The 20845-nt window shown below is 32.8% G+C and overlaps 1 protein-coding gene across 2 annotated transcripts; it reads left to right on the forward strand.

Annotated features, from left to right (window-relative positions):
- Positions 1 to 1465: 1465 nt before the first annotated feature.
- On the forward strand, positions 1466 to 17072 carry LOC139514657 (peroxynitrite isomerase THAP4-like). Of its 2 annotated transcripts, none has more exons than XM_071304113.1 (5): positions 1466 to 1579; positions 3262 to 3412; positions 4008 to 4117; positions 6139 to 6242; positions 16051 to 17072. In XM_071304113.1, the coding sequence occupies exons 1-5, from the start codon at positions 1564 to 1566 to the stop codon at positions 16159 to 16161; spliced, it is 492 nt and encodes a 163-aa protein (XP_071160214.1). In that variant the 5' UTR covers positions 1466 to 1563; the 3' UTR covers positions 16162 to 17072. The 2 variants fall into 2 exon arrangements, with proteins under 2 accessions (XP_071160214.1, XP_071160215.1); XM_071304114.1 differs by lacking the exon at positions 1466 to 1579 and adding an exon at positions 1661 to 1682 and having other exon boundaries at positions 16051 to 16243.
- Positions 17073 to 20845: the final 3773 nt, after the last annotated feature.

Raw genomic sequence — 20845 nt, forward strand, 5'->3', positions numbered from 1 at the left:
ATAGATATGTGAATATTAAACTCTTTGGTTGGTAGTTCCCTAGAAATGTCAATTTTCATAATTAAAATCCGAATAAAAGGTTAAAATACATCAAATATTAAAAATGAAATCCTCAAGTACAGTCAACAGACATTTTAAACGACATATTATCAAAATGTGTGTTTTGTAGCGTAACTCTGTTATTTACCAAACTTTCATCTAATTTCCTTCACAATTCTTATTGTACGTGTCAAATTACCGATAGGGGAACATGAAACATGCAAAAAGTTAGAGGACGGAAACAGATAATTCAGCAATATGTATAAACGGTAAAAGTGACGCACTCCAATTTCGAACTTGATCTGTGTTTTGTGGTAATACACATTGTTTATTAGTTTTAGAACATTTGGTTGAGTCAAACTGAAGTAAGACAAAAACGAAAACGAAAATTCAGCAATTATTATTCTTATAAAGGAGCATAACTTATGAACGGCAAAAATGACGCCACACAATATCGAACTTGATAGATGCGTTTTGTGGTAATGAAATTAAGCATTGTGTTCTTAAAAGTTAAGTTAGAGAACGTTTACCTTCTTTTTTTTTGGACAGACGGGGCGGACAGACGGGACGGACGGACGGACGGGGCGGCGGACAGACGGAGCTAGCAAGGTTAACACTCAATTCCACCCTCCTCTACTGCGGAGGCATTATAATACACATATCGCTCAGATATGTACAAACTAATCTATCCAAGCCACTGCCATCTTGTCATCGGAAACGGCCAACGAGGAAAGGCACCTCTCACTACCGAAATTATGTCATCAGAAACGCTAAACGAGAAAAGGCACACCAACTACCGAAAGACTTCACAAAAATGTCTTCGGAAATGCTTTTAAACGAGAAATACCGAACTCATTTCCTCAGAAACACCCAATGAGGAAAGGCACCTATCACTCCCGAATGCATATCCTTTGAAAAACACAACAAGAAAAGGCGAAGAAAGTAAGTATGCCTATATGTTTTATTCTAGATTAGTACAAAGCTTAGTTAATAAAAGAAACAGTAGTGGATGATATACCACCTAATTTCTCTACAGCTCGAGTTCGAATCTTGCTTAGGGGACGATATCGAAATTTGAATTGAAAATTTAATACTCAAAAATGCAATTATAATGCAAGTGTGATTGATATAGATAACAAACAAACAGCCCCCCCCCCCCCCCCCCCAAAAGAAGAAGAATAGATATCCATGTATATGTAGTTCATGATGTTCAAACTGTTTTTATCTTTTCTTTGTGTATATATTATATATACTAGAGATCACTAGACTTTTGTTGTTTCTTTTTATTATTGTCGTATCATTGTCTTAAATTGTACTATCATGTTCCTTGTGAGACCCTTTAATCGAAATAAAACATCTTCTTTATATCAATTTTCTTATCGATCTAACGTATTTTGAATAGTGAGTAGAATAAAAGAGGTATTGTCGATGAAGATGGTCACGCATAATTTATACATGTAACAGTCCCTCAACACCATTGTTAATTCAATCCGGATAGTTTTCGTATCTTTTCCTGAGTGAGTGATGTCTCAACTGGGAAGTAAGTTTTCCATCACCTATTTTTTTGTCCTTCACATTTTGTTTATTCTTTTTGTAACTTTATGAAAGTTGATGTCTTAATGTTGTGACAATTTTATAGCATGGTATATATCCATCTTTAATATGTTTTTGCATATCACTATTGCTACATTTTAATACGTAAGGCGTAGTTGCTAATTTAAAAACAAATGTTTGTTTACGTTGTGATTCCTTAAATAAATTTAAGGAAATCGAGTTAACTCCCTTATAACATGGAAATACAATGTACGTTATTTTTTTAGCTCACCTGGTCCGAAGGGCCAAGTTAGCTTTTCTCATCACTTGGCGTACGTCGTCTGTCGTCCGTCGTCCGGCTTCGTCTGTTAACTTTTACAAAAATCTGCTCCTCTGAAACTACTAAGCCAAATTTAACCAAACTTTGCCGAAATCATCATTAGGCTATCTAGTTCAAAAATGTGTCCGGTGAACCTGCCTGCCAACCAAGATGGCCGCCATGGCTAAAAATAGAACAATGGGGTAAAATGTAGATTTTGGCTTATAACTCTGAAACAAAAGCATTTAGAGCATATCTGACATTGGTTATAATTGTTTATCAAGTCAAGATCTAATTAACTGCCCTGAAATTTTTAGATGATTCGAACAACAGGTTGTTGGGTTGCAGCCCCAGAATATGCAATTTTAAGGAAATTTTGGTGCTTTTGGTTATTATCTCCAATATTATTATAGAACTGTAAACAGCAATTAAGTACAGCGAAGTAAGACCAACAAATAAGTCATGATGAGCAATATGGTCAATTGACCCCTTAAGGAGTTATTGCCCTTTATAATAGTCAATTTTACCATTTTTCTTAAATTTTTGTAATCTTTTACAAAAATCTTCTCCTCTCAAACTACTGGGTCAAATTTAACCAAACTTTGCCAAAATCATCATTGGGGTATCTTGTTTTAAAAATGTGTCCGGTGACCCGGCTTGACAACCAAGATGGCTGCCATGACTAAAAGTAGAACATAGGGGTAAACTGTAACAATTTTCATAAATTTTGGTAAATTTTTACAAAATGTTTTTCTCTGTAACTACTGGGCAAAGTGCATTATAGATACATTTAGATAGATATATTGTTAACAGCAAGAGTGTTCAGTAAAGTAATATGGCGTCACAGGGGTGGACCAATATCTACAAACACATCACCATCACCAAAACACAATTTTGTCATGAATCCATCTGTGTCCTTTGTTTAATATGCACATAGACCAAGGTGAGCGACACAGGCTCTTAAGAGCCTCTAGTTTATACCACATTAAAGTTTTTTTTTTTTTTTAAAGTCCTTCAAATGTGTTCAAAATTTGCTGTTCATGTATGACTATTTGAATTTTCCATCATTAAAAAATCATCTGCCCCATGGATATGATAAATGCTCCAATAAATTGTTAATCTATTATAAGATCGGCTTAAAATGTTCAGTAATTCTCTTGATTTGATCATATAAAATGTTCCTGTTTTGCAATTCAAAACAATATTTGCCGATTTGAGAAAGATGATGCACCATAATCCATTTCATGTTCAAAACATTCCCAAAATAATGTTATTTGCGAGTGTTTGGGCAATATAACGTTAGCTGTCAGCCGACTGGGGTATTTAAAAATGTGTTTTTATGAAATCCGATTGTTAATTTTCTATTTAAGAAAGGATGCACGAACTTATAAAGCCTTTATCGTGGTTGTTAGGGAAATGGCGAGGTGAAGTTGGTAAAGGCAAATACCCAACTATTACAGACTTTAACTATGTAGAAGAATTGGAATTTATACATGTTGGGCAGCCTAATATACAGTTTTCGTAAGTATTCTGAATAAATCCCGTTTGTAGGATAACATCTATTTAAAGGGAGTTTAGTGACGTACAAATTACAACTAATAGTCATTCACAAGTAAAATAAAATCAAAAACAAAAACGCTTACTTATCATAGAAAGATTGTAGTAACTCGTGATAACGAATTGTTGAAAATCATTTACCAGTGACTAGTATACATCGACTTTATATGCTCACTTTTCTGGACTCATAACAGCTGTGACACAAAACGAGTACACTAGAATATTCGAACGCAAACTTAAATTTAATAAAAAAACAGGAGATTCTAAAAAAAAAAAACTTTAATCGGACGGTTACCTGTTTATTGTGATACATGCACTAGTATGTGTTAGTAGTTAATAATTTGTTCAAAGGTCCACCCTACTTTTCAAGTAAGTACTTAGCATCTTCACTTCATTATTAACAACATAGAAATGGTGTGTGTTTTTGTAAACAACTGTAGAACAAAATATTATACCAAAATTCACAAGACGGATCTATTTGTTTATAATAAAACGCAACATTTGTATTTCATTGTACGTAGCTAGATACGTTACTGTCCGAGATTATTTCTCTTTTAAGGGCATATTCTTGGCATCCAGAGACAAACAAACCAATGCACAGGGAGGTTGGTTTTATCCGTCGCAAACCAGACTGTGATCAAATAGCCTTCATCATAGCGCAGAATCTTGGTAAGTCTTAACAAAATCAATCTGTGTTTCACCGATTGTATCTGTATAACCTACTCGAAAGTATTTCAATTATAAAAGTCATTTAAATGCTCATTGGGTTATTTTGCACAATGCGTGGTATGTGTATGAAGTACTGAACTTGCTTATTATACACACAAAACACGTAAAAAGATGTATGCAAAAAAAAGTTTAAAAACACACACTCAGCGGACCATATTTTGCACTATGCATGGTGTGTGTTAGTCCGAGATAGCTCTGACGTCCAACGGCTGTTTTGCCAGACAAGCTGGGGCCGTGGGACGTCAGAGCTCGTCCCATATTAAAAAGTGGATATTTGCCCACCCAAAATAGATGCGCTGCTTCGTCGCTTCTGGTGCCGACTGACGGCCTTGAAATTATATAAATCGGGCATCAATCTGTTCATTTTTCATTTATCTCTTCATTTATGTAAGTTTCACCTACCTGTCAACCTTTATTTTCTCATTAGACTGTTTTCACAGTGACCCATCGATTTCGGCATTTTGACTTTCACTTTCAAATGGACGTCAAGTTACGAGAGAGTTCGTGGTCTCGAGACTCAAAATATGCAAATATTTATATTTTTCCACCTCCTTTATAGGAGATCGAGGTTTAACATTTAGAAGCCAACCACGATTTGTCACCTCCTTTACAGGAGATCGGTATGAAGCATTTAGTTCCGACTACGTTACAATCGGAAGCTCTCGGACATTTTGATAACTTGCATCGTAAATGAACGAGGTGTTACATTATGGTCATTTGCATAAATCATCACTGTTTTCTCGTGGTCACGTGATAATCTTTGAAAATGAAAGGCAAAATGCCGAAATCGATGGGGCTCTGTGAAAACTGTCTAATTATGAGAAAATAAAGGTTGACAGGTAGGTGAAACTTACATAAATGAAGAGATAAATGAAAAATGAACAGATTGATGCCCGTTTTATATAATTTCAAGGCCGTCAGTCGGCACCAGAAGCGACGAAGCAGCGCATCTATTTTGGGTGGGCAAATATCCACTTTAATATGGGACGAGCTCTGACGTCCCACGGCCCCAGCTTGTCTGGCAAAACAGCCGTTGGACGTCAGAGTAATCTCGGACTAGGTGTGTGTATGAAGTGCTGAATAATTGGTCATCTACAACAATGCAAAATCATGTACATTTACCTTGGGACTTAGCATCGCATGTAGTTCGTACTGTATAAATGCACAACAGAATTAATGGGAAGTTCTTATATAGTGACAACAGATGGTGGGGGGGGAATCCGGGTCCGTCCGCCCTGATTCTGGTTCGCCCTAGTTTCTGTTCGCCCTAATACCTGTTCGCCCCGAGTCCGTTCGCTCTGATTTTATTTTTTAGTATAGTGTTGCGTTGTGTGTATATAATTGAATGTGTTGAAGTCAGTCTACAATTTCGCCGAATATTTACGATGTATCATGTTAACTTGTCTAAAGCTATCTGCTACTAGGTTATACGTTTCTGTACATTTCAGTCACTACAAGATATTGTGACTTCAAGGTATTGAGGACCAAGTTTGTATCTGTGTACATGTAGTTACGTTACTGGGAAATATAATCAGTGATCAAAGATTTCAAATGATACCTAAATCAGCAATCAATATTCAATCAACAGTAATTAAAAGTAATCATATAAAATAAAGTGTAACAATGCAGACAAGAATTTTAATAAATTAATTATAATTTGGCAAATATTCTGTATTTAACTTTTAATAGATATACCGAAATTTTAATATTATATATATATATTTCGTTCATTGATGTAACATATACATATCATAAATGAATATAGGGCGAACGGACTATCAGGGCGAACAAACTCAGTGCGAACAAACCTACGGCGAACATGTAATCAGGGCGAACGATCCCGATACCGTGGGGGGATGCCATCCATGTTATTTTATTGCACAGTTTTTACAATATGGATCAAATCGTCAAGCAATTGTTCACCTCTCAAATCTTAACATAGTTATCCCTTTTTGTTTTAGGTATATGTGAAATAGAAGAAGGGACATTCACAGAGTCTGAAATAAAAGTTGAATCTCAAAGTCTCGGTCGATTAACCTTTGGTTCTGACCCTGCAACAAAAAAGGTATGAAATGAATTGTCTATGCATCACATTGGAGTATTATCTAGAGCAATCAGAGTAGATTCATAACGGAAGACAAAATTTAACAGTGTCTGCGCGTACCCGGCGCATGCTGGTACGAATAGTCAAATATTTATATGTACCTAACGTCGTGCTCTTTCGTGACATTATAATGAATGATATCGAGTCCTGGCCGTTGATTTGCAACATATGTAAAATTATATATTGGGGTTGTTTTTCATAAAAATAAAGGGATTCAGTAGGAATGCCAGTGAGACAGCTATCCACCAAAGTTCAAATGATGTGGATGTAACGGCACAAGGACTCGGTCAGCTAATTAAAATTTTGTTTATCAATGTTTTTCAAACCTTTTTTTCGTATTTCCTGTCTATTTGTATTACATTATAAACGTTTTTAAAGTTGGCATAATTATTTCCATGTTTTTCTAGCAATGTGCAGTTTACTATCCGTATCTGTATTCTGAAAAATCCTCTACCCAATAAAGAAGTAAATTTATTAATTATAAATATTGCAAATACGATTTACTTTTCTATATAAATCAAATGAAATCAAATATATTGTATTGTCAATTAAAGACATTACAGGCAGAATAATCACAAGTTAAATTTGGTACAAATGATTACTGAACGGTTACAATTATTTGAATACAATTAAATCAATGATTACAATGAAGAGAAAAGTATATTTATAAAACAATGTATCATGTTTCAACTTTGACAAATACAGTGACCCTAAAAAATATGGGAATCTGAATTTAAATATTCTGGTTTTTCCCCTGGTGCTTTTATGATTTATAATTATACAATAAGAAGCAAAAATTAAAAAATCTAAATATGCCTCTGTCTTTTTGACAGTAAAATATATAAATTTACTTACTTTTTAATAGTGTTGTTTTTTGCAATATTTAAATTATAAATATATCACTTGATTAAAAATGTGACTATCTTCATTGGACATTAGCCAAATAAATTGATTTTATAATAGACTGATGATCTAAATTGTGAAAGTTTTTGTAACTTTTGACAATGTTGAAAATAATGGAAACTCTCTCACTTTCCAAAGATGAACATTTTTAAAGTATAAAGTAAAAATGGAGTTCATATTCCACTTCATTTTTACAAAGATTACAAATTCTATCCATTGCCTGAAGTCCCCTGTATCTACCTCTCTCTATTTCTAGATCATAGTTACTAATTCTAAATTTTGTCTACTGAATTCTCAGATTCCTATTACCTATAGCCAAATAAGGTTCAAAATATATATTTCTCTTAAAAAGCCTGTAAGTTCTAAGTTTATTTCCAAATGACATATTTTTTCTGTCATCGTTTAAAGATGAATACCACAACTTATTATACTTTAATTTTAAAGTTAGTTTGTTTAAAATAAATCTTTTCAAGTTTGATTTCATACTAAAAACTTGCAATAAATCTATCATCTATGTCTAAATATTTTGCTAATGAACTCATAGAATTAAACCAACTTTTCTTACTATGGTTTGATAAGGATTTTGATACAAGGAGAGCTTCAGACAATAATTTGTCCTCTGTACTTGTTAAACGTGATAAGTATGAAAACATATTAACTATAACTTCAATAAATAACCTATCACTGCCATATTTATGCTTCTCTTTCCTACTCCCAGTGAAAATTTACTGATTTTTGAATGAACTGATTCTGTTTGCAGCTCTTTACATAATTTTTCAAAATAACTATCTTCTTTTTCAGTTAACATTTTTGAATCTAAAGTCCCCCAAATTTCACTCCCATAAGTTAAAATTGGTTTTACTGTGTGATCAAACATATGAAGTAAAGTTTTAATTTTGGGTTTATGACCTTCAAATATTTTATAAATTTTAAAAAGAGCTTTTAGCCCTCTTTTATATAGATCATGTTTTGCCTCTGTAAAGCTTCCAGAGGTACTGAAGTTTATCCCTAAGTATGTACTGTCTAGCTTTGTCAATAGGACAATTATCTAATTTAAAAGATGCACGATTTATTTTTCCTGTACAATTGAAAACCAAGCTTTTTGTTTTCTTAAAGTTAATTTCTAATTCCCATTTATTACAGTACAGGCTTAACTTATCTAAACTATTTTGTAAGCCTTCTGCAGTTTCAGACAGCAAAACTACGTCATCAGCATATAATAAGCAGTTCAACTTAATTGAGTCAAGTTGAACTGGGTCACAAGTTTTATCAAATATTTCAGGGAGGTCATTAATGAATAATTTGAAAAGGTTAAGGCTGAGATTATCCCCTTGGCGAACCCCTATATTTGATGAGAAGGAGTCTGTCATGTGAGATTTGCTAATTCTCACATTCAACTCACGTCTTTTTATACATGCTTTTAATTAATACCGAATGACGTTACGCCATGAGTTATCGTTCCTGTCGTTATCGAATATATCGTTCACACATATAAGCCAATGCAGCGGGTTTTGTGTGACATTTTTAACGGTAACTTTCCCTAGATGCAGAGTGCCGAGTGTTTTGATGCAATACGTAGCGGTTATTTGACATAGATTGTTTTGTCGTTTTCCGGCAATCATTCTGCTTATTGTTAATCTTTAAAAAGTATTACTTTACTTTTTAAATATTCTGTTTCTTTGATATTTAAGCATCTGCACGCTTTATCTATATATGTTCTTATGCATAATTAACAGACACAGTTTTATCACTTTATTTTTATTCTTGGTATAGATATAGGAAGCTGTGGTGTGAGTGCCAATGAGACAACTCACCATCCAAATAACAATTTATAAAAGTAAACCTTGGTTTATTTTTGCAATAAGTACTTATTCATGATTCACACCGTATTCCCATGAAATTTTGTTTTGAAAGTAAAAATCTAATTTATAGAAGCTTAGGATGATGTGTGAAGAAAACGGGGAATTTTACAACTATTAATTCGTTTTAAAATGGTCATCAAAAACACCGCTCGGCGAATTGAAATTTTTTTGGATGAGAATACGGATATTATTAGGGGGAAAAGCACAATACAAGCAGACGTTGAACATCATACAGAAAATAGTTTGTTTGTATGAAATGTAAAAAAAGTGGTTATTTAGCCGAATAACTTTTCCTGTGTTCCATGTGTAAACAGTCTCTGAAATTCATTGGTCTGTACAGAGTAAATTCGATAAAGTTTTGGAAATATTTTAAAATACAGTGCCAGCTTTGTAATCGTATAAACAAGGTCTACTCAGGACGGACAGCAACATCGGAATGAAGCATTAGAAAATTAACGAAGGCTGAGAAATACATGGGCACTTGAATCGGCAGAAATAAAATAACAAAATTCAGGTTCCGTTACAGTCTGAATAAAGCCAGCCCCGAGTATCCACTTGCGTCTACAAACGCAAGTTGATAGTTGGGGCTGGCTGTAGTCAGACCGGTTCCGTGTTCCCTGATTCCGTTATAATTTTTTCTCGAAATTTACATGCAAACGAATGACTTTTTATTATTCAAACGGCAAGAGAGTTGTAAAAAAGCTAGATCTTGAAATCATTTAGATTTTATATTCGTGCATGGGTATTCGGTGGGTTTTTTTAGTTTTGAGTTGGAAATAATGTACATGTACAAGTTGCGAGACAAAACGACTGAAAGAAAATTAATAAAGTTACCTTTTAGGGCTCTGAGGGCCATATTGCTCGCATACTAGGCGTCGGAAAAGGCCCGGAAGGTTTCTTTCTTGAAATTAGTTTTTAGAACAAGTATATATATACATGTATAGCGTCAGTTGAAATTTTTCCGACCATCATCGCGGATGCCCTGCCTCTATTGCAAAACCTACTTTTGTATTTTTTGTTAACTTGTTCTCGTCCTGAACATGCATGACATATTTTCCACTGGACGTTAACCAACCAATAATGAAAGCAATCAATCCTACAATTTACACCCGTCACTTGGAACTTTAGTTTAAAATTTAAATCATTGCCTCTAATTTTTTCAAAAAATTCGACAAAGTTTAAAGGCAGTGGCTATTCGGCCGGCTAGCCGGATAAATAGTCAAAAATGTCTATTCATCCGGCAAGCCGGACAAATAGCATTTTTACGGTTTTTCGCTATTTGTCCGGTTAAATATATAATGATGAAGATATAACATCGTGTTTTGAAGGTTTTGAATGAAGCACGGGTTGTTATAAAATATATTGTCTAACCTCGTTTTGTGAAAAAATTTAATTCTTATAAAAACAAAAAAAACTATACATTTGATTCGGTTTTTTTTTTTATTCTAATATTCTAAAGGAACTTGGTTAAGGGGGGGGGGGGGGGGGGTGCAAATATGATTCTCTCTTTTTTTTTTGTTCTGCCTTTGAATTTCCTGTAAGATAAATAGTCGGGCCTATGATTTCAAAAGATCCTGAATTTATAGTTTCTGTGAAGTTTGGTTAAAGTAAGGTCCTCATATGATTATGCACGATTCTTCATTTAAATTGTTCGGCGATTTTTAATTCATATGAAATTTGAGAAGGACAGGCACGTGTAACCTGTACCAAAAAATAGGATTGTGTTTTCAATAAGATTTTTTTAGAAAAAAAAATGTATGTTAGATCAAGGAATTGTATATTTAAATTTAAATATACAATTCCTTGATTAAATACAACAGAAAAAGGGGGGATACCCAAACCCTGGTGTCTTAATCCCAGTCCAGGCATATCAGTGTCATCAGTATTTTCATAGATTTGCGTTGTAGTATAACTAAAAAATAATGCATCCAAGCAAGTTTGATATAGTATTTTTTCCGAATGCGTTTTGCCTATATCAGGTAAATGGGGGTAAATCATCAATTTCTCTTTAATTTCAGGCTTATTCATCACAGTTAACATGTATACGCTCGAATCACTCCTATAGACATTTGTATATAAAAGCAATCACATTCTCTCTGGTTTTCTCTATGACATCTTTAAATATGAATCACGATCTCCAATTCTCAACACGTCCATTGCATATACGCGTGAGTGTATAAATCCGACACCACGTGAGTTATCCGACACCTCATCCGGGACACTTTCCCCGTCACATGATACATTTATTGATATTGAATATTTGCGCATCCGCAGACGGATGGCCGGACGAATAGAGATTTTTAACTATTCGTCCGGCTATCCGGACGAATAGACACTCCGAAGTTTAAACGCAGACCGCGAGGAAGACCAAAATTGAACAGTTACGCAAAACTAAATATCTACGTTACCGCTTTCTCATTATGGAAGTGGGGTAACATGAGACTTTATTTGTAAAAGTACAAGTACAAATAAAAAAAAAATTGTGTACATGTTCATGTTATTTGTACAAACGTTGGCTGATAGAATGATAAATGGAGATATGTGATATAGCAACAGCTGGGCATTAATTAAACGACATCAACACCTTGAAGACATCAAGAAAATCGCGACTAATGCTAATTGGAATAGTATCTTTACACTTAATTTGTTTTAGTAAACGTTGGAAAATTTTGAGTATGTGTAGTATAATTGTCACAGTAACATTTCAGTCTCTTGGTAAATATTAGTTTAAGTCTTAAAACTTTTGCTCTTCTCTAGAAAATTCAAAATATAATGAAATATAAGGAGATGCTGTAAAATTTCCAATTAATCAACTTTCCACCAAAGACGAAATGACGGAAATACTAGCCTTCTTACATTGCTACTACATTTCAGATCTCCAAATTACCATTCCATTATATGAACTGCATATTCAAAAATATGCATTGTCACCAAATTACTTATAGAGCACGTATCATCATATTGTTCAACATTTGTCCGTTCGACCGTTGATGATGATATGTGAATGTTTCACGTCCGGCTATCCTGTCTGAATATTGCGGACTGGACTAACCTATTCTAAAGACCGGAGTCTGTTTGTCTTTTAGCCTTCATTTTACTCCGGCTGCGCTGGTGTTGCTGGTATGGAGTATCAACATTGTATTGTATCGTCCCGAACATGCATGAACTATTTGCCACTGAACATTAAACAACCATCAAACCGAACAATTAAAAACTGTTAAATGAATCATTTTTTTTTAAACACTATATTTCTGCATCACGGGATGCAGTGATGATACCACCATTGTCTAATATGATGGAGTTAAAAATCAGTAATTCGGATGAATCTCACGTGAAATGTTTCATTTAATTTTCACGTTAACTTAACAAAAATCTGAAGGTATTTTTTAAAGTTTTAATCAAATTTTAGAACAAAGATATTATTTAAATAATTTAATTTCAAATATTTACGTGAATTTAACATGTGCAAAATTCCGGTGATTTATGCATGAACTATTATTATAAGATTCACATGGAACCTGTTCACGCAAGTTTCAAGTATATCTCGTTTGATGTGAAAATCAGACGATATTAATATTAATTCATATGAGTGAAATTCCATGTGCAGGACGAACTGAAATTATATCTGATTCAGTAGAATTTTATATTGCATTACTCGGAACTTTACGACAGTCGACAGGGGAAATGAAAATAAAATATACTCATTCAGATCCCGACACATATGTTTTTCTCCAATTCTCTGAGAAGGAATAACGTTATATTCCGTACACCATATAACGTCACACGTTTTTGGTCAAATTCTAGGCCTATCGATCAACTTTGAAGCCATTTATTTCAAAAACAAGGATGGTGACATATGAGTTTCTTTACGTGTATGGATTCACTATGCAATCCTGGATATTATGTTAGTTTTTTGTTTTTCTCCGTATATAAGAAAATAGCCATCCATTCGAAAATCTAAAAAAAGGTAAGCCGAAAAAAGGGCATTTCCCCTATATACCTAAGTAAAGGAGTAGGTTCAGTAAGACCCCTTTTTGGCCCCAAAATATAGCAGTTTTACAAAATTGTTAAAATGTAAAACTTTAGTTATTTATTGGACAGTAGAATGCTTCTGCTACATAAATATGGGCTGTTTTTGACAATACAATGCACATATATCCGGTACTAGCACCATTAAGTCATGCTAAATTACCGAAATCCTCATAATTCTAGTATTTTAGTTAAATTTTAGACAGTTTTCGTGTAAAACGAAAGTGGCCGCATTCGTGTTCATCCTTAATATTGAAATGTAAGTTGTATTTTATGATAATACATAACATATATAAAGGTTGAGGATGAACACGGATGCGGCCACTTTCATTTTTATCAAAAACCATCTGAAAAGTGACATTTTCCAGCATATTAGGTAGATTTTTCATTTTTGAGCTTGAATCGGATCGTTTTAAATGACTAAATCTGTTAAAATCTTTCACATAAACTAATTAATTCAAATAAAATAGACACTTAAGTGTTTAAAAAGTGGTCAAAATCTTTCGTCAGATGAACCTGAAATTTGAGGCCAAAATCGGTCCTTTGTCGCCAAAATTGACGTTTTCCTATGAAAATTACAAAAAAAACAAAAATGGTGACCCCCATGTTTTATTACATATTACGATGTAACTCGATTCAAAGTACATGTATGCCAAAAAATTTGGAAATCGGGAGATATGCCATTCGGTATCGTGTTACCTTTTAATAACATTATAATATAAATCACTGATGCCATATTGTCTTAGTTTATAGAAGAGACCCATATGCCAAACTGTATCAAATGCCTTTTTGAAATCGACAAAACAAGAAAAGAGAAGCTTAGGACCCATTTGAGTATATTTTTCTATTAATGTTGAGAACAAACATATGGTCACTTGTTCTTTTTTTCTTGCAAAAACAAATCTGTTCTTTACATATTATATTTCTCTTTGATAAAAAATTCTCTAGCCTTATGTTTAATATTTGCCAATAGTTTTCCTAGTGCACTTCCAATGGTAATTTGAGGGGTCATCAGTAGAACCACTTTTGAATATTGGCACTATAAATCCTTTTGCTCACATAGCCAGTTAAAAGAATATGATTAAATATTTTTAAGCCACTTGACTCCTTATTTTTTAATGTGTATATAGCTGTAATTACTTCTTTATCATTAATTTGGAAGTCAAGTTCTGAGATTGTTTTTTCCTTTTCTAATTGCTTAAATCTATTAATAAAATTGTTATCGGTTGTATTAATTTTACTTTTATTTAGCTCTTTAAAATAATCAAACCATGAATTACATGGAATGTCTTGAGATGCAGATTTGTTTGTATCTTTAGATAAATCCTTTAGTAAATTCCAGTATTTATTAGGGTTATTTGTTTATGAAGGTTGTTAAGCTCATCCATTACACTTCGTCTAAATTCCTTTAATTTATGACTTCTAGTTTTTCTGTGCAAATTTTATAGTCGAAAATAAGATGTCCTAACAATTGGATCTTTACTAATTTTTTTAAGGATTTTTCCTTACTATCTAATTGTTGTCTTAAGCCTGTAAGTGAAATATCAAACCAGTTAGGTTGTCTTATATTATTTAAATGTTTTGGGTTTTTCTTTTTTGGGCGTTTTACTCGTTTAAGGGAGATGTTAGCTGCTTCTGTTATGATGGAATTTAAATCAGAAACACAATTATTAATATTATCATAAACATTATCATTAACTTCTTTTATTTTATTTTGTATTTTATTTGATGATAAGGCAGTTTGAAATTCTTGAGGTGAAGTTTCATCCCATATATAAGTTGATGTGGGGATTTGTGTCTTAACATCAACATTATAATATTCTTAATTTTACAATATGTTTTTAGCATTACTGAAACTTGGCTGTGATCTGAAAGCTCGCCCAAAAATTTGTGCACTTTAAAAAATAAGATAGTTTCCATTAGGTTCTCAGAGGCTATAAAATAGTCAACAACACTGCTACCATTTGGTGTATAACAAGTGAGTTGCCAGTAAAGTCACAAGGGGTACGACCATTTAATATTCTCAATCCAGATTAAATACAAATCTCATTTTAACGTTTACCACGTGTGGACAATACCTCATCCATACTGTAACGTACAGGAAGGTTAAGATCTCGAGAAATTTTATCAAAAACTAGTATATTATCAAGTGATTCATCATTATTTATAAAGTCTAAGACCTGGGTACCAGTTCTAGCATTTAGATCCCCTGCTAATAGAATTTTTCCAGTATCAGTATTTGGAAATGTCTTTCTCAATAAGGTAAAAAATATCTTCTTGTAGAGATTTTGTATATGAAGAATTTTCTGGAGGATTATAGATATAACAAATAAAGATATTATCCTTCAATCCCAAAAAGTTACTGCACAATTGCAGCCATATGTAATCGTTATTTACATGTTCCAAAAATTTTACTCCTGGTCGTAACTCTGATTTCACAAATATTGAGATTCCTCCTGAACGTTTATAAGTGCCTTTAGGTCTAGTAAGATGAACTGGTATAAAACCATCAAGTGAAAGGGATTCTTGTAGAGAACTATGAGTTTCAATCAAACAAATAATATCTTTATGACACATTTCATTTACAAATCTTGGGTCACTGTATTTGTCAAAGCCCTTGTTTTTATGACCATTTATATTCCAACAACCAATGTGTAATTGTGATTTTTTTTTTTTGCTATTTTTAAACACATTTGAGTCAATATGAATAACCAACAAAACAAAATGTAACAGAACCTGTGACATATAAACTATTTGTTTTACATATACTTGCATTATAATCGAATAATAAAAAATAAGACTACACACCAATCCCTGGTATGCATGGTATAAGGGAGATAATCTAAATTTAGAAACTATAGCTTATCATGTTTCTGTAAAAAAAAAATTAATAATAATAACAATGAAAATAAACAGGGGGTGGTCTTGTATGGTAATTTTTAGTTTAATTTTTTATTTTACATTATCATTGCCAGGTGACCAGACACTTCAAAAGAGATGGTGATACTTTAGAACAAATACTTTATATGGAAACAGTTAACACGCCTATGACAGAACATCTAAGAATAACATACAAAAAGGTTTAACTCGATTGATTTACTTACCTCCAACCAAGATGTTATGTTGTTGATTCCATTGCATTTAATTTGTGTATATAGTTTTTTTTTATTTGTTTAGTTGCATATTTAATAAAAAAAAAAAAAAGGAAAATTTTATTGTAGCTTTGTAGTATGCACCAAATTGATAATAATTATCATGGGTATTAGTAAAAACAAAACCTATAATGAATATACGTTAAATAACATCAACATTTTAAGTACTGGATTCGAATACAACAAACCACAACAAATTACTTACAGCTCCGGACTAGGTAAGGCTATAACGGATGGCGGCGGTATTAAACCTGTTTTCAGGTGCCAAACCCTTCGACGTAACCGTGGACAGAGGAGTAACAGGACAACATACGGACATTTATAACACATGACATCTATGTTTCAATTAAGATTACACTAGTATCTGTGACTCTTGGTTTAATCTGTTTATAACAGACTACTGGAGGGAAAAAACTTACTCTTCTATGCCCGAATCAGACATCTTGTAATGAGATCTTCAAAATAAGTTATGCATAGCCGCTTTTCACCGGTGAAAATCCGTTTTATTCATTTATTATGTTTTGAATTACAATTTATAACACCATCCTTATCATACATTCATTTTGTTAAAGCATGCATTAATTCGGTTAGCTACATTTTCAAATCGAACTTAATACAGGAATGGTCGTGTGTAAGAACACGATAAAACACTTGTGAATGTTCCGGTTGATTAGGAAACACTTGAACCAAATGACTGATACATTAAGATGAACAGTGCGTTGTATTTTTATTCAATCGTTTGTTATATGTGATAGGGAAGAACTTGTTTCTATCCTGTTTAGCGGTTTTCTATTATGTCAGAACGAGCACAATATTGTTTTGAATTATAAAATAATAATGAATAATACAGTGGCGGATCCAGAAATTTTCATAAGTGGGGGCCCCAAGGCTGCCTTAGAGGGGGCCCTATTTCATCACGCTTCAGTGATTCCCTATATAAGCAACCAACAAATGGAAGTTTTTAACGACCTTGACTGGCTATACAGCATAAGCTATAAGGAACCAATTTTTTTTTCTCAAAGGGATCCCCCCCTAAATCCGCCTCTGTAATATTATTAATAGTAATTGACGTCCATTACCCGTATTGACTTCTAATAGTAAAAATAACAACTATTCAGCTCATCTTGGCGATCTTGCAGAATTTTAAAACATAAATAGCTTCGAAAGAAACCTTTATGCTTAAAACACAAAGTTATACAACTGTGTTGTAAAATCTAGGACACCAGTAATGAAATAACATTGGACGGACAAAATATCTGCAGCATGTTCCACATTTCCTGTAAACAGTGAAATATATTTTGATAAATATGTTCAACAAGCATCTGGTACGGGGCGCCTTATGGGACTCTTGTGGTTTTGTACAAAATTCAATTCTGTCATAACAAAATCATTTTTGTCTTACAAAACTATGTGCTACAGACTTGTTTTGTGAGAACTTCAATTTTGTGATGATAAAATTCATTTGTGTAGACAAAATTCATTTTTGTCATGACAAAATTCATTTTTGTAGACAAAATTCATATTTGTCATGACAAAAGTCAATTTTGTCTAAAAGGTATGCAAATATAAACATATTTGCATACAAAATTGACTTTTGTTACCTGATATGGAAATTAAATCACAAAAGTCAATTGTGTGAGGTAAGATTCAATTTTGTGAGACAAAATTGACTTTTGTGAGACAAAATTAACTTTTGTGAGACAAAATTGACTTTTGTGAGACAAAATTCAATTTTGTCAATTTTGTTGAGACAAAAGTCAATTTTGTTAATTTTGTTGAGACAAAAGTCAATTCTGTCAATTTTGTTGAGACAAAAGTCAATTTTGTTAATTTTGTTGAGACAAAAGTCAATTTTGTTGAGACAAAAGTCAATTTTGTTGAGACAAAAGTCAATTTTGTTGAGACAAAAGTCAATTTTGTTGAGACAAAAGTCAATTTTGTGAATTTTGTGACGACAAAATTCATTTTTGTGACGACAAAATTCAATTTTGTAACAACAAAATTGACTTTTATGAGACAAAATTGACTTTCGTGAGACAAAATTGACTTTCGTGAGACAAAAATCAATTTTGTTGAGACAAAATTCAATTTTGTCAATTTTGTTGAGACAAAAGTCAATTTTGTCAATTTTGTTGAGACAAAAGTCAATTTTGTCAATTTTGTTGAGACAAAATTCAATTTTGTCAATTTTGTCAATTTTGTTGAGACAATTCATTTTTGTCAATTTTGTGTAACAAAAGTCGATTTTGTATGCAAATTAGTTCACAGAAACCAAACTAAACTAATTTGAATACAAAATTGACTTTTGTCGCCCAATTTTCAAATTAGGTAACAAAATTCAAGTCTGTGTAACAAAAATGAATTTTGTCATGACAAAAGTGACTTTTGTCCGCTGATAGATAATTTTATATGACAAAATTTTAAATTTGTAGTATGATACAAATTTTGTTAAACTGAACTTATTTTTGTTGAACAAAAGTCACTTTTGTCCGTACAAAATTGAATTTTGAGTACAAAACCACAAGAGTCCCATTCGGCGCCCCGTATCTGGTACTGATGATTAACCTAGTTTTAGAACTATGGACACATGGACTATTTTTCTCGCAGTTAGATTCATGTTGTTTGGCTTTCTGTGATATATGGATACGCAATCATTTCCAATTGGCATAGATGGCGCATGACATCGATCCCTAGTTTGTGAATCATGTTATGTCCTCTGCATGGTTTTTTTTTGTGTAAAATAAATCCTATTTAGGACATTTACCCGCACTTTGCATATTCTATTTTTTTATGGCGTTTCTGACACAAATTTACTTTCGCACTTTTATTGCACATTTACCCACGGGTATCAACCAAACAAATAACCCATTATATCCCAGTATAATCATAATAAACAGTTTCCTCATTGAAAAGTAAAAATTACTTTTTAAAAAACTGCAATATTTACAGAGATGTGTAATACTTGGCACAACACGTTTGGTTTCCATTAAGGTTGTAGCAATCACATATCCACCAGTCAGACTGTTACTGTTAGCCGAAAAATTGACCTGTAACAGTAATTGAATTTAAATGTATTTGAAACTTTTTCCTCTTGGTTAATGCTGTAATGTAAATAAGGTACATTACGATGCAATATAAGTTCATGTCACATGTCAACATTCTCAATCATTATGTTTAATAGTATCAACTTTTATCGCTTGTATGTTTATTGTTTTAGTCACAATGAACAACAAATAAAAGACCCATAGACGACAGTTTCACTCAGATCATTATCCAAGTTTAATTGTTTATTTTTTTTACCCAAAGACCCAAAAAGGGTTTTGATCATTGTCATTTTGTTTAGCTTTTTCTCTGACCTATTTAAATATCGGACTCGGATTTCTTTCAAACAAAGTTTTACTGCGTATTGCTTTGATTTTTTTCAGTCCACATGCGCGAGAGATACGGTGGAGGTTTGAGATGTCACAAAATATTCTTGCACCTGTCCGGAATTTAGCCTTTGATTGTCTTGTGTACTGTTCATTTTAATAGTGGTTCATTTTTTTTCTAAGTTTAGTGTGGCTTCCATTTCGCTAGACTCGTATCCATTATAAAGGACCAGCTAAAGCCCGCCTTCGGGTATGGGAATTAATTGCTGCGTTGACGACCACTGTTGGCCTTTGGCTGCTTTCTGCTACTGATCGGGCTGTTGACACTTTGACACATTCCCCGTTTCTGTTCTCTATTATAACATGTAAAGTATAATATAACAAAGTAATGCAATGAACATTATAGTCATTTATTAACGTACAAACATGTACAAAAAATAATAGATTTTAAGGGAGACTGTCAAATTGAAATAGATATAGTGTGCTATTTACAACAGATTAGTACAACTTTACAAAACATGGCAATTTTGAAAATAACATTTAAAAATTATTACTTTAACAAATTTAAGTGTTATAGTTGGTATTGAGATTACAAATTAGAAATGATTTTCTCTCCTGATTGAACTGAAAAAACTCTACGTACAGGAAAATGTGATGTATAAAACAAAACTGTATAAAAATAGGATTTACATGCTTGAGATTTTAGAAAACAAAAAACAATGGTTTTCGTACCGGATAAATTTGAAAACGCCCGTTAAGGAAATTGCGATGTATGTTTCAAATAAGTTAATAAAAAAATAGGTTAAATTTGCTGGAGATCCTATATTTCAAATAAGTCTGCATTTAGTAATTAAATGACGGAAGAAAACTATAATGAACATTAAATTTGCAAGTATTAAGTCAGTTTGATTTTCTTTTAAAGAATACAATAAACATTCATAGACCACCAAAGATCAATTGTTCTTGCATAAGGTGTCAAATGTGTTCAATACATTCATTCGAGGCAATGACAGCAAATCACATTAAAACCGATCCAGGGTTTATGATAAGGTCTTAAATGGTAGCAAGTAGTTTAAAATGTATGTCCAGATTCATCTGGAATCCAGAAAAGTCGTCACATAAATGAACGTTGTCTGATCACTTTAAAGCTGCCGAAGATCTAAAAGTGACATGGTATGCCTTAATGGTCAACAATTAACAGCGACGACGCCTTTGTTGTATCAGTAGCTGCGTATAGTCAGTGTTGTAAA

This window comes from Mytilus edulis, chromosome 3 (assembly GCF_963676685.1).
Source record: "Mytilus edulis chromosome 3, xbMytEdul2.2, whole genome shotgun sequence".
Lineage (NCBI taxonomy): Eukaryota > Metazoa > Mollusca > Bivalvia > Mytilida > Mytilidae > Mytilus > Mytilus edulis.

Excerpts from the sequence above, each read along its gene's own strand:
- LOC139514657 (XM_071304113.1), top strand. Across the intron at positions 4,118-6,138 it reads CATCATAGCGCAGAATCTTG|GTATATGTGAAATAGAAGAA; the intron begins GTAAGTCTTAAC and ends TTTTTGTTTTAG. Across the intron at positions 6,243-16,050 it reads CTGACCCTGCAACAAAAAAG|GTGACCAGACACTTCAAAAG; the intron begins GTATGAAATGAA and ends TATCATTGCCAG.